The sequence below is a fragment of the Myxine glutinosa genome, chromosome 1, assembly GCF_964187855.1.
Source record: "Myxine glutinosa chromosome 1, kmMyxGlut1.1, whole genome shotgun sequence".
NCBI lineage: Eukaryota > Metazoa > Chordata > Myxini > Myxiniformes > Myxinidae > Myxine > Myxine glutinosa.
This window is the reverse complement of record NC_136261.1, coordinates 313,941,537-313,953,488: the sequence shown is the minus strand read 5'-3', so window position 1 is coordinate 313,953,488 and position 11,952 is coordinate 313,941,537. Positions and strand designations below refer to the sequence as shown.

Sequence of the window (11,952 nt, the reverse complement as noted above, 5' to 3'; positions counted from 1 at the left end):
ATATATATATATATATATACACACTTCTGCATATACACACATACATACGCATACATATACTTATGCTCACATTCGGGGTCTGCTTAGCAGGCATGTAAGACATCGGCCATTATAAAGCTTGCTGTGTTAAGTGTGGGAAAGTTCTGAGGAGATTGCGGCTGGCTCAATAGCACAGTGGGCTGTTGACGCGTAATCAATGGAGGTTCCTGGTTCGAGCCCTGCATTGAGTCAGAATTTTTTTCACATTTAGCCCCTCGCAGGCATTTGATTCCTGTTTCTAACAAAAAAAATATATATATATATATATATATATATATATATATATATATATATATATATATATATATATATAATATGTATATATATATATATATATATATATATATATATATATATATATATATATATATATATATATATACTGTATATATATATATATATATATACTCGGCCCAAGAACATTCTTGAAAGCCGCTGTCTTTACAAAGTACTCGTAATTACTATGTGGATCTATAGCCAGAACCTGTGGGAAATTGCTCGTTGACATGAGATGTCGTTGTTGTTGTTGTTTCATATGCAGCCTGTGGCTACTGGGTGCATCATTTTTCTGGAAGCGCCTTTGTGCCGCTGATGCAGTGCCCCAATTACAAGTGAGCTGGTACTCAATTTGCCGACCTCGGAAGGATGACAGGCTGAGTCAACCCCTCTGGCGTTAATTCAACGATCGACCGGGATTCAAAGTCAGGATCCTAGGATCCCCAGCCAGCACCTGAACCGTTAAGCCAACACTGGGCTACATGAGAAAAAAAAAATGAAAAAATAAAATAAAATAAAATAAAATAATTCAATGCAATGTAAATAAATACAATAAATGTAATAAAATAATTAATGTAATTAAATAAATAATAATGTAATGTAATGTAATGTAAATAATAAATGTAATATAATGTAATAAATGTACATTGTAATAATGTAATGTAATAAAATATATAATAATAAATAAATAAATAAATAAATAAAATTTTCAGGCTACATGAGATGGTGCAATATCCATAAGTAATGAGAGATTTCCCGAACTCTTACGATCTTTCAACACAGATTAAAGTCTAATTACAATATTAATACTTGGCACCTTTTACTCTGTTGGAATTAACAACTCACCTTAACAAACATCAATCATAAAGTCATTTATGATAAACAATTTGTTGCCTATTGAATCATAATTCATAAGTATATAAATGTTATCGTCGCATTAACCAATACAATGCCTCGCAGTTGGTCATAAATAATTTGTGACGCATCAATTTCTCAAAAAAATCTCGTTTTCAGGCTTTTGTCCTTTTAGTGGTTTTGGCCCATTTTTCAGTTCCTCTTGTCTTCTTTTTTCCATACCTCACATGCTTTTCCCACGACAGGCAGCGTCACCGAACCTTACGCCAAAGGGATTTTTCAAAAAAGGAAAAGCATTCTGTTTTCTTCCATCCAACTGACTCGATCAATAATTCTTCAGAGAGAGTGCCGCAGAGAAGCTGTGAAGAGCCGCTGAATTCCAAGAAGGAAACCAAACCTGGTGCGTTTATCCACATATGAACTTGTTTCCATCTCTGGTATTGTATTTTTCCTTTTGCTAATATGAAGTCAAGATTGTGCAAACTCTATATTTGCTTCATTATCCCAACACGACAACGATAAAGCCCCAGAAGTCGAGGTTTCTAAGTCTCAAAATGTTTGTAGTTTCAGAGCAGCAAATTATCAGCAGCAGGTTTTGTTTATGTCAGAGCAGAGGTTTGTATGATTTTTAGAGTGAACGTTAACATTATCAAAAACATAAGTTTAAGCTTAACCAGCAATCTTTATAGTGACCCAGTAAGTAAGTGGTCTTGATCCAGTATTGTGCAGGCATTGTGTGCCTGGTGTTCAGTATCCTCTTAAACTGGAGGGACATCATGTGACTGGAGCCATGTGAGTGTTAACATTGTTTTCATCGTCGCCTTGTTTGTCAGTGAGACTGTGTGACAGATGTATGTGTAAGAGGAGTGATGTAACATATTTAATAATGTCATTATTTTGTTAATTGGAAATTTATATTTTATAATACCTGTTAAGAAGAGGTCACATCATGAAAAACCATGAAAAACGTAATTGTAACACATTAGCAAAGCAAGCACGAATACGTATTGGCTGTAGACATCTGTATTGACTTATTACCCACGCGCGGAGTGCAAAGCAGGGGACAGCAATTGGTTCACTCCGTCTGTGTGTCTGTTAGTCCATGATCGAGGAACTTCAATTGAATTTCATATTTTGAACACTGTAGAAAAGGAATCGGCTTGTTTGCATTTCCAAAAACCTGCAGTTTAGCAGTACTATGGCTCTAAAATTGGCAAATTGTATGGCATCTCATCACATGCGCACAGCGGAGTGAAGCAATTGGCTCAGTCTGTCTGCCTGGCAGTCCAAAAAAATTGAAGATCATTCCAAACAGGAAACTTGTTGCTTTTGGGGATGTCATAAAGGACACAAATAGCAGGCAAGAATAACTAATATAACGTGTTAAATATTGTGGTATAAAGGACTGTGAATCCTAAATGCATAAACTTGTCTTATTTTTCCTGGGAAATCCACATTTCCAAGCTGGCCTCCAATGCCAGTCACCGTCTGGGCATCCTCCATCGTGTGAAGTCCTTCCTCGGCATTTCTGAGCTCCTCACCACATCCAAAGCTTTCATCCGCAGCTTGATGGAGTACTGCTCTCCCCTATGGGCTGGCACTCCTACCTCATGCCTAGCTCGGCTTCACGCCGTAGAAACCAAAGCTTTCAGAATCATTGGTATCTCCTGCGATGAAGCTGAATCTGAGGGCCTTTCACTCTCTCACCGCACTCAGGTTGGTGTTCTTTCTGTCTTCTACCAACTCCTCTCCGGCCTAGCTCCCCCTGCTCTGTCTGTGCTCTGCCTCCCAAATATTCCTGTGGGACGCACAAGATCTGCCAGCAACCCTCTTCTGGTGAAACCGCCAAAATCAAGACTCTCTGCTCACCTTCACTCTTTCATTCATCTTTTTTCCCGCCTTTGGAACAAACTCCCACATTCTCTTCAATCCCTCTCCTCCCTCCAGGTCTTTAAAACAGCTGTTCACCACCATCTCTTATCTTCCCCCATCCAAAACCTTGATCTTTTCTACCCCCGTTAAAACACCCCAAATCCATCTCTTTCAATCTCCGACTTTATTCCTGAAAGTCCTAGTGGTGTCCATTTATTTTATACCGTGTACCCCCACCCTCAGTCCTCTCCCTTCCACAGATCTTCCTGACTGTTGTTGTCAGGTTGTTGTGCTGTTCTTTTTCTTCCTGACAGAACCCTGTTCTTTACTGCTGTGCTTGTGTGCTTCCCTCTCTCTCCTCCTCTTGTCTCCTGCTCACCTTATTGTATGGTTCATGTGTCCATTTATGTTTTCGTGTTGAATGTGTTCGCTTGTATACAAAGTCGAGGCTCGTGTAAAACAAAATAAATAAATAATTTAAAAACTTTAAATTCGGTGGTTTTTTTGTTTCTTTTCTCTTCAGCCTTTATAACTCCACAGCCGCGAAAGGACCTATTAAGTTGGTCTATATACCTTAACATGGCGTGCATTTAAAACATGGGAATTCTTCCAGATTCTTTGTCGTTGATTATCAAATCAAGAGGACATGATCATTTTGGTGTATCACATTTCACATCAGAAAGCTCCAGTAGAATTCCACAAAAAAACATGACACACACACACACACACACACACACACACACACACACACACACACACACACACACACACACACACACACCTAATCCATTTATAGTAGAATCTCTTTTTGCACTGCTTCATTGGTTTTATAAATCTTCATTAACCCTCCGTTAGTGCGACGTGGCTTTGAACATAGTTAGTGACATGCAAAATGGGTTTGAGATGCCCCGCCACACTAACGGACGGTTAGGGAGCATACATTTAGGAAATATAACATAGAATGCCAGTATAGACCTCAAAGGTGATGTATGCAGAAACCTATTTTGCCATTTGTTTTTCCAAAGTTAACACTACCAATATCACTGTTTGATCAGGTCTTTCATATCAATCACTTCAAAATTCCAGAGAACAAGGAACTTCTACAGAACTACACTACTTGGCAAGCACCTGGCCACACCCTACTCAAACTCCCACTCTCTGTGTCGATGCCAGTTCTAACACTGGTAGGTGGATCTTCCGTTGTCATAAAAACATTTGTATTTGAAATAGTGTGGCTCTACAGAGTTAATGGGAAAACGGAGAATGTGCTTTTGAAGTGTATCTGCTGTTGTAGTTCATAGGACAAATACATATTGCCATTTTGCAGGTTTTGTGATGTAATGTTTGGAGCTATTGACTTTGACATTTCTAGTTTAATTGTAGTGAAGAATTTGGTTTTTATTTTTTGTTAAATCGTTTTTTCCATTCAGAGTTGAAGTCCTGTTATTATTTTTCGCATTCATATTCGGCTTCCAAGCTTGTGTTGCTGGAAGCTGGTTGTTCTTGGTGGCAGGTGGTGGTGGTGCTGTTGTTGTTAAGACTCCCCATAGGATTATAGCTGCTGTCATGTTTGTTTCTGCAAATAGTGCCCCCAATTTTTAGTTTTAGGGCACAAATAGTGCCCCTTCTGGCGTGCCCCCAGGTTTTTTTTGTCTCTTTTTTGCCAATTTCAAAGATGTATCTTAGAGCCAGCTGGGACTTTCAGAATGAAATTTGCATCAATAATGTGAATATACATTTTGTGGGGTTGACATCAATTTTTTTGAACTTGATCTAGTTTTAAGGTCATGACAATTGTAGTCATTTTAATAGTTTTCAAGTTCATCTCGATTAAGGTTTATCCAATCAGAATGAAATTACCCTCTCTAGATAGCCTAGATAGAGCAAGGCACATTTACGCTTCATTTACATCATGCCCCTCCGAAGTAAATGTCAAGGTAAGAAGGACCTCCACTGGCCTTTCTTCAGAGATTTTTTTTTTTTTTTGTATACAAGATCGAGGCTCGTGAAAGAGCGAACATTAATCACACAGAAAGACAAACCGACACATAAAACATATAACATAGGGAGCGGTAGACAAGATGGGGAGAGAGGGGGAAGGACACAAACACAACATTTGAGAGCAGGGACCGAGAGACATGGAGACATCGAGAGATCTGAGAGAGGGCGAGGGCTTTGGGGGGGGGGGGCGTGGGAAGGGGGCAGTGGGAGAGGTATAAAACATATGGACACTGCCAGGACTTCCAGGAAAGAAGTTGGAATTTCAAACAAGGTGGACCTGGGGTGAATTAGCAGGGGTAGAAAAGTTCAAGGTTTTGGATGGGGGAAGATAAGAGATGGTGGTGAACAGCTGTTTTAAAGACCTGGAGGGAGGAGTGGGATTGAAGGGAGTGAGGGAGTTTGTTCCAGAGGCGGGAGAAAAGAGGAATGAAAGAGTGAAGGTGAGCGGAGAGCCGAGATTTCGGCAGTTTAACCATCAGAGGGTTGCTGGCAGATCTTGTGCGACCTGTAGGAATATTTGGGGGACAGAGCACAGAGAGAGCTGGGGGTGCAAGGCCGGAGAGGAGTCGGTAGAAGACAGAAAGACCACCTACCTGCCTGCGGTGAGTGAGTGAAAGGCCCTCAGAGATAGCTTCATCGCGGGAGATTCCAATAATTCTGAAAGCTTTGGTTTCAACAGCGTGAAGCCGAGCTAGGTGTGAGGCAGGAGCACCGGCCCATAGGGGAGAACAGTATTCCATTGAGCTGCGGATGAAAGCCTTGTATGTGGTGAGGAGCTCAGGTGTGCCGAGGAAGGACTTCGCACGACGGAGGATGCCCAGTCGGCGACTGGCTTTGGAGGCCAGCTTGGAAATGTGGTTTTCCCAAGAAAGATCATGGCAGATAGTGAGACCCAAAATCTTGAGCGACAGAACTTCTTGGAGAGGATTGTTGAGAAAGTAGATGGGAGGGTTGTCCAGTCGATCTTTTCGGAGAGACATAGTAAGAGTGTGAGATTTGTCAGGATTGAAAGACATGTTCCACTTGTTTGACCAGTCTGTGATTTTGTCCAGGTCTTCAGAGAGTGAGGAGGCAGCAGACTGCCGATCTGAGGGAAGAGGAATGGAGCGGCAGAGAGTGGAGTCATCAGCAAAGAGATAGAGAGGATTTTCGAGAGAGTCAGAGAGATCATTGATGAAGACCAGAAAAAGCACGGGGCCCAGAACACTGCCTTGGGGAACTCCAGCCTGAACAGGAAGAGGAGATGAGAGAAACCCATTCAGGGCCACACGTTGACGACGACTAGAGAGGAAGTCCGCCAGCCATGCGTGGAGATTTCCATGGATACCAAAGGAGGAGAGTTTGGTGAGCAGAGCAGGGTGCCAGACCGTGTCGAAGGCACGTGATATGTCGAGGGAGACAGCTCTAATTTCCTGTTTGGCATTGAGGACCTCCATCCATTGTTGAGACAGCAGAAGCAGCATGTCCAGAGTAGAGTGACCTGGTCTGAAACCAAATTGATGATCAGAGATCAAGCCATTGGAGAAGAGGAAAGATTTCATATCAGAAGCAATGATGGATTCCATGACTTTGCTGATAATTGGGAGAAGGCTGATTGGTCTGTAGTTGCTAGGATCTGTTTTTGCACCTTTTTTGTGCAAAGCGGTGATGTTGGCTGATTTCCAAGCAGATGGCAGTTGACCTTGAGCAAAAGAGAGGGTGAAGAGAACAGAGAGAGGGTGAGATAGAGCAGCAGAGCAGGATTTTAGGACCCGTGGGCTGATGCCGTCGGGTCCAGTTGCAGAATCAGAGTCGAGGGTTGACAGAAACTTTTCCACCTTGTCAGGAGGAAAGGACACGGAGTCCAGGAGCAGCAGGGTACGACTGGGTATGGTGGGTACAGAGAGGGATGGGTTTGGGACACAAGATTTAGAGGCAAACACAGAGTTGAGGCATTCAGCTTTTTCACGTGCGGAGTCAGCTGTGTAGCCGTTTGAGGTAAGGGAGGGGATGGAGGGGGAACAAACACCAGAAACGGATTTGACCAGACGCCACCAGGATTTGGAAGAGGGAGACAGATAAGAGAGTTCGGTCTTGAGAACGGAGAGATATTGTTTCCTGGCTCTCCTGAGGGTGGACACACACTTGTTTCGGGCTTTGTGAAAGGAAATGAGATTTCCTTCCGTTGGATTTGCTTTCCAGGAGACGAAGGCAAGTTGTTTCTGGGCAACAGCCTCACCACAAGATTCCGTGTACCATGGACGGGAGGAAGGGTATGACAACTGAAGACGAGATGGGATAAATCTGTGCATGAGAGAGAGCAATTTACTTTGGAAGAATTCCCAGGATGAGTTGATGTCAGAGGTGGTAGAGATGGGAGACCAGTCCAGATGATTGATGGCTGCTTGAAGACCGTGCCAGTTGGCCTGAGTGAAATGCCAGACTCGTCGACGCTGAGCAGGCTCCCTGAGGATGGTCAGCGAGATGTCCACTTTAACAAGGACATGATCAGATGATCCGATCGGAGCAGAAGAAGAGCAGCAGACATTTTCAGGGAAGTTAGTCATAACCAAGTCCAGAAGAGAAGATGTTCCGTTGACTGAGATCCGGGTCGGGAAATTGACAGATTGTGTCAGTCCCAGTGAGTCGCAGAAGTCCTTTGCTGAGGAGCCATGGCTGGTGAGAGAGGTACCCACACCCAGCCAACTGGCATGATGACAGTTGAAATCACCACATATGAGGAAGAGAGAGTTGGGATGAGTAGATAGAAGTTGGTCCATATCATCAGACAGCGAGATGTAGATGGAGTCATCACTGTTTGGTGGACGGTACAACACACATATGAACAAGAGGTGGGAGCGAAGGGGAAGCCGTAGCCAGAGGTATTCCTGGGGGTGAGGTGGAGAGAGTGCAGTGCAGGGCGAGTGAGGAAGAGAGTTTTTGATAAAGATAGCAACCCCGCCTCCAGGACGAGGCTCAGGTCTATCATACCGGAGGAGGGAGTAGCCCGGGAGAGATACTATGGAATCAGAGACATCATAAAGGAGGAAAGTTTCTGTTAAGCAGATCACGTCTGGTTTGACAGAAGCAACCTGTATGGAGAGATCAGTTAAGTTTGAACGAAGGCCCCGGATGTTTGAGGTCCATACCGTTAATGAAGAGGAAGGGGGAGCATCAGATACAGAACAGGGGGGAGGAGGGGTAGGGTAAGATGTGGAAGAGGTGGAAGAGGTAGGGAGAGCTGTTGAAGGTGTGTCAGAGATTTCAGAATAGCTCGGAGAAAGGGAAGGATGGGGCGGACAAAAGGTTTGATGGTGATTGGGTGAGCCACAATGAGGTGTTATTTGAGGAGGGGGAAGAGCGAGGCAGAAGGTTGGGGGAGATGGAGGTGAGAGTTTGAAGGGGGAAGAAGCGGGGAGGACGCTTTGAGGAGGGGGAGTGAGAGGGGGGAAATTGAGAAGCAATGAGGGTGGGGAGATTTGAAGGGGAGGGGTGAGGGGGGAGTTTGGGAGGGAAGGGACAAGGGGAGGGATTTGAAAGGGATGGGATATGGGGGACATTTGGAGGGGAGGGGTGAGGCAGGAGTCTAGGAGGGGAGGGGCGAGGGGGCGTCTTGGCGGGGAGGGGTGAGGGGGTAGTTTAGGAGGGAGGGGGCAAGGGGGGAGATTTGAAAGGGATGGGTGATGGGGAAGATTTGGAGGGGAGGGGTGATGGGGAAGATTTGGAGGGGAGGGGTTATGGGGAAGATTTGGAGGGGAGGGGTGAGATTGGATTTTTGAAAGTGTACGATTTATGGGAAACGAACATTTATTGCAAAATGAGTTTCTTGTGACCTTCGAGTTAAAAATACGTTTAAGGACGCTGGATGGAGGATGGAGTGCAGGAGAGTTTAGGGAATGTAGAAAAAAGGCACTATAGGAGATGGATATTTTTTTTGGGATGAATTGATTTGGTGAGCAAGTCGAAAGCAGCCTTTTAAAGAAGAAGAAGAAAAAGGTGTTATAAAATATGACGGAATACATAACTTGGGGGGAAAGTGTAAACATTGAAGGTTAATGAGTGAAAACTATCTGGGGAAATGGGGGAGAAACACGTGGTCGAAGAACGAACGAACGAATAAGAATGAATAAACGAATGAGAACAGAGAAGGAAATGTTTTTTTTTTTTTTTTTTTTTTTTTTTTGAGTTGAGATTTACACAAGGAAGTAGGCTATGGGTGAAAAGACTGGGAATACAGAGAACGAAAGTTATTGGATCACAAACGACGGACCACTGAGAGAAAAACAAAGCCTCAAGGTTGTACAGTGCACACTGTACAAGGCCTTGCTCGCGACACGGCAAACAGACGATCAATTTATGAAAGATAAACACCGAGAAACAACCAAAGTTGCACACAATAACTTCACACACCGAAAGATAAATACAGTTTCGACAAAATACAATTGTGAACAGACTTAACTTCGAAAAACGTGGAGACCGTGTGGAGCTTCGAAAATCCCTGCCGCCGTCTCCAAGATCTCGCGAGATGTCCAGTTCGGTCGCAGCAGCGTCTAATAAGCTAGCACCCACCTGGTTTTGTCCATCCTGACCCGACATAGCGACTTCATGAAAGAGCTCCTTCAACAGCCAACAAAGAATTAGGCCATGCCCTGTCCCTTACTAGTGAGCTTCGCTCCCCTGAGTTCTTTAATCCATGGACTGAACAGCCAGACATTTGTAGCACTTCTGGTGTTTATGTTTATTGCTTAATCAACAGCAACAGGAGCAACAGTAAATCAGAACCTGAAGATAATAAAGAGAACATGATATAGATTTGAATAGGTAGAACCTTCTGCATATACTACATTATAGGAACTATATTGATTATTATAAGCATATAAGGGTGAATCGCCAACATTTGTGAAACTTTTGTGTTCTTTATTAGCTCTTTTAAATATTCCCCCTCAAAAATAACAACAGAAACAAGAAAAAAAAAACATTTAAAACTAGAACAACACTTCAACGTCACGACGTCGACTGATATGCCTCCGCCCACATTATTACATCATTATAATACTTGTACTAAAATTGATTTAAATCCATTCAGCTGTTCTCAAGTTATCAATTTTTTACCTGACATGACCTCTGACATTTGGCCTTTGACCTCGGGACCCCAAAATCTCATCAGTTAATCTTTACATCATTATACATATCTGTACCAAGTTTGAATTGCATCCCTTTAGCCGTTCTCAAGTTATAGACCTATTACCGACTTTGACCTTTGACCTCGACCCCAAAATCTAATCAGTTAATCCTTACATCATTATACATACCTGTACCAAGTTTAAATTAGATCACTTCAGCCGTTCTCAAGTTAGACCTATTACAGATTTTGACCTTTGACCTCTTGTCCCCAAATTCTAATCAGTTCGTTTTTACATCATTTTACATAATTGTACCAAATTTGGTCAGAATCCCTTCACTGGTTCACACGTTATCGTGGTAACAGGATGTTTACCTAACATTACCTCTGACCTTTGGCCTTTGACCTCATGACCCCAAAATCTAATCAGTTGATCCATACCTCATTATACATACCTGAACCAAGTTTGACTAAGATCCTTTTGGCCGTTCTCAAGTTATGGCGGTAACAAAAACCTATCACGGACGGACGGACAGCCGGACAGACAACCTGAAAACATAATGCCGCCAGCGACTTCGTCGGCGGAGGCATAAAAAGCTGTAAAAATTACTTAAAATTAAATTTAAACTTTAACTTAAAATATAAAAATCACTTAAATATAAAAAATTTTTAAAAAGCTAATAAAAAAAAGAAGGAAATTACGGCGGAGGCATAAAAATGTAAAAACATAGACGGATGAAATCTCAAAAAAGTAACCAAACAATGTAAGAATGACACCATAATCCTCATAGATTACCATCACGACACATTTTGACGTTGTTCCATCGCAATATGCCACAACAAAAGTAAAACATCAAAAGATGTATTGTGATTTTCAGGATGATGAATTATGGCTCCCCTTTGGATGGACAAGCACTTGTGAGCCTTACAAGGGACCTGAAGTTGACATCAGTCGGATTAGCCCTCCATATTGAGAAAGCTAGCTTTTGCCTGCAACAGCCTTGTTACAAGATTTGGTGTGTGTTCCAGGGCCAAGAGGATGGATTGGACCACCGTAGTTGGGACGGGACAAACCTGTGCATGTTTGAGAGAAATTTGGTTTTTGTGAAAGTATTCCCAGGCTAAATCCATACCAGTTGCTATGGAGATGGTATAGTCCAATCCTTTAATGAAAAGGTTAAATTTCACTCCCTAACAGTTAGCCAGTGCATAACACCATATCTTGCAGCACTGAGTTTGCTTCCTCGCATCGTGCGTTGTGATAGTGCGTCACAACGATCTTATATGGTCTTTGACAACAACATAGTCATGACAGAGCTACAAGATGCAGAGGAAGAAGATGAGAAGTTGAAGGAAGGGCAGTTATTACCAGGTGCAACAGGGAGGAGATACTAGTTGCAGAAATCCGGCAAAGTTTACAGATTGGGTCAGATCCACATGGCCACAGTATTTTGATGGTCGATGGAATCTCCCGTATAAATTATGCTATACTTTTGCAAGAACATGAAGCTGTATATGAATGAGATGAAGAGCATGAACAAGATTAAATTGCTTCACCTCTGTTGCTGACCTTGATCTTTTTTGTGTTTCCGACTAATTCAGTGTCTGTGAAAAACAAAGAGACCTCCACTGAGTACACTCGCCTGGATTCACCTCCAAGAGATTCTGACCGTCAACATACAACAGCCCTGGGTTTGTCAGGTTGATTAATCCTTTAATTGCTGAACTTTTTTTTGAATATCTAATCAGATGTGCCAGATTTCTATCAATTCTCAGATCCACATTCTCAGATTTCTATCAATTGTATC

The 11,952-nt window shown here is 42.6% G+C and overlaps 1 protein-coding gene across 4 annotated transcripts in view; it reads left to right on the top strand.

Annotated features, from left to right (window-relative positions):
- Positions 1-1,415: 1,415 nt before the first annotated feature.
- The window catches only part of LOC137440139 (uncharacterized), a gene marked incomplete at its 5' end in the record, with an annotated part of 156,144 nt that continues 145,607 nt past the window's right edge, over positions 1,416-11,952 (top strand). For 2 of the 4 annotated variants that reach the window (XM_078769075.1, XM_078769060.1), the window contains 3 exon segments: positions 1,416-1,570; positions 4,098-4,226; positions 11,747-11,836. In XM_078769075.1, coding sequence (XP_078625201.1) covers positions 1,416-1,570; positions 4,098-4,226; positions 11,747-11,836 — 374 coding nt within the window. 4 annotated transcript variants of the gene reach the window in all.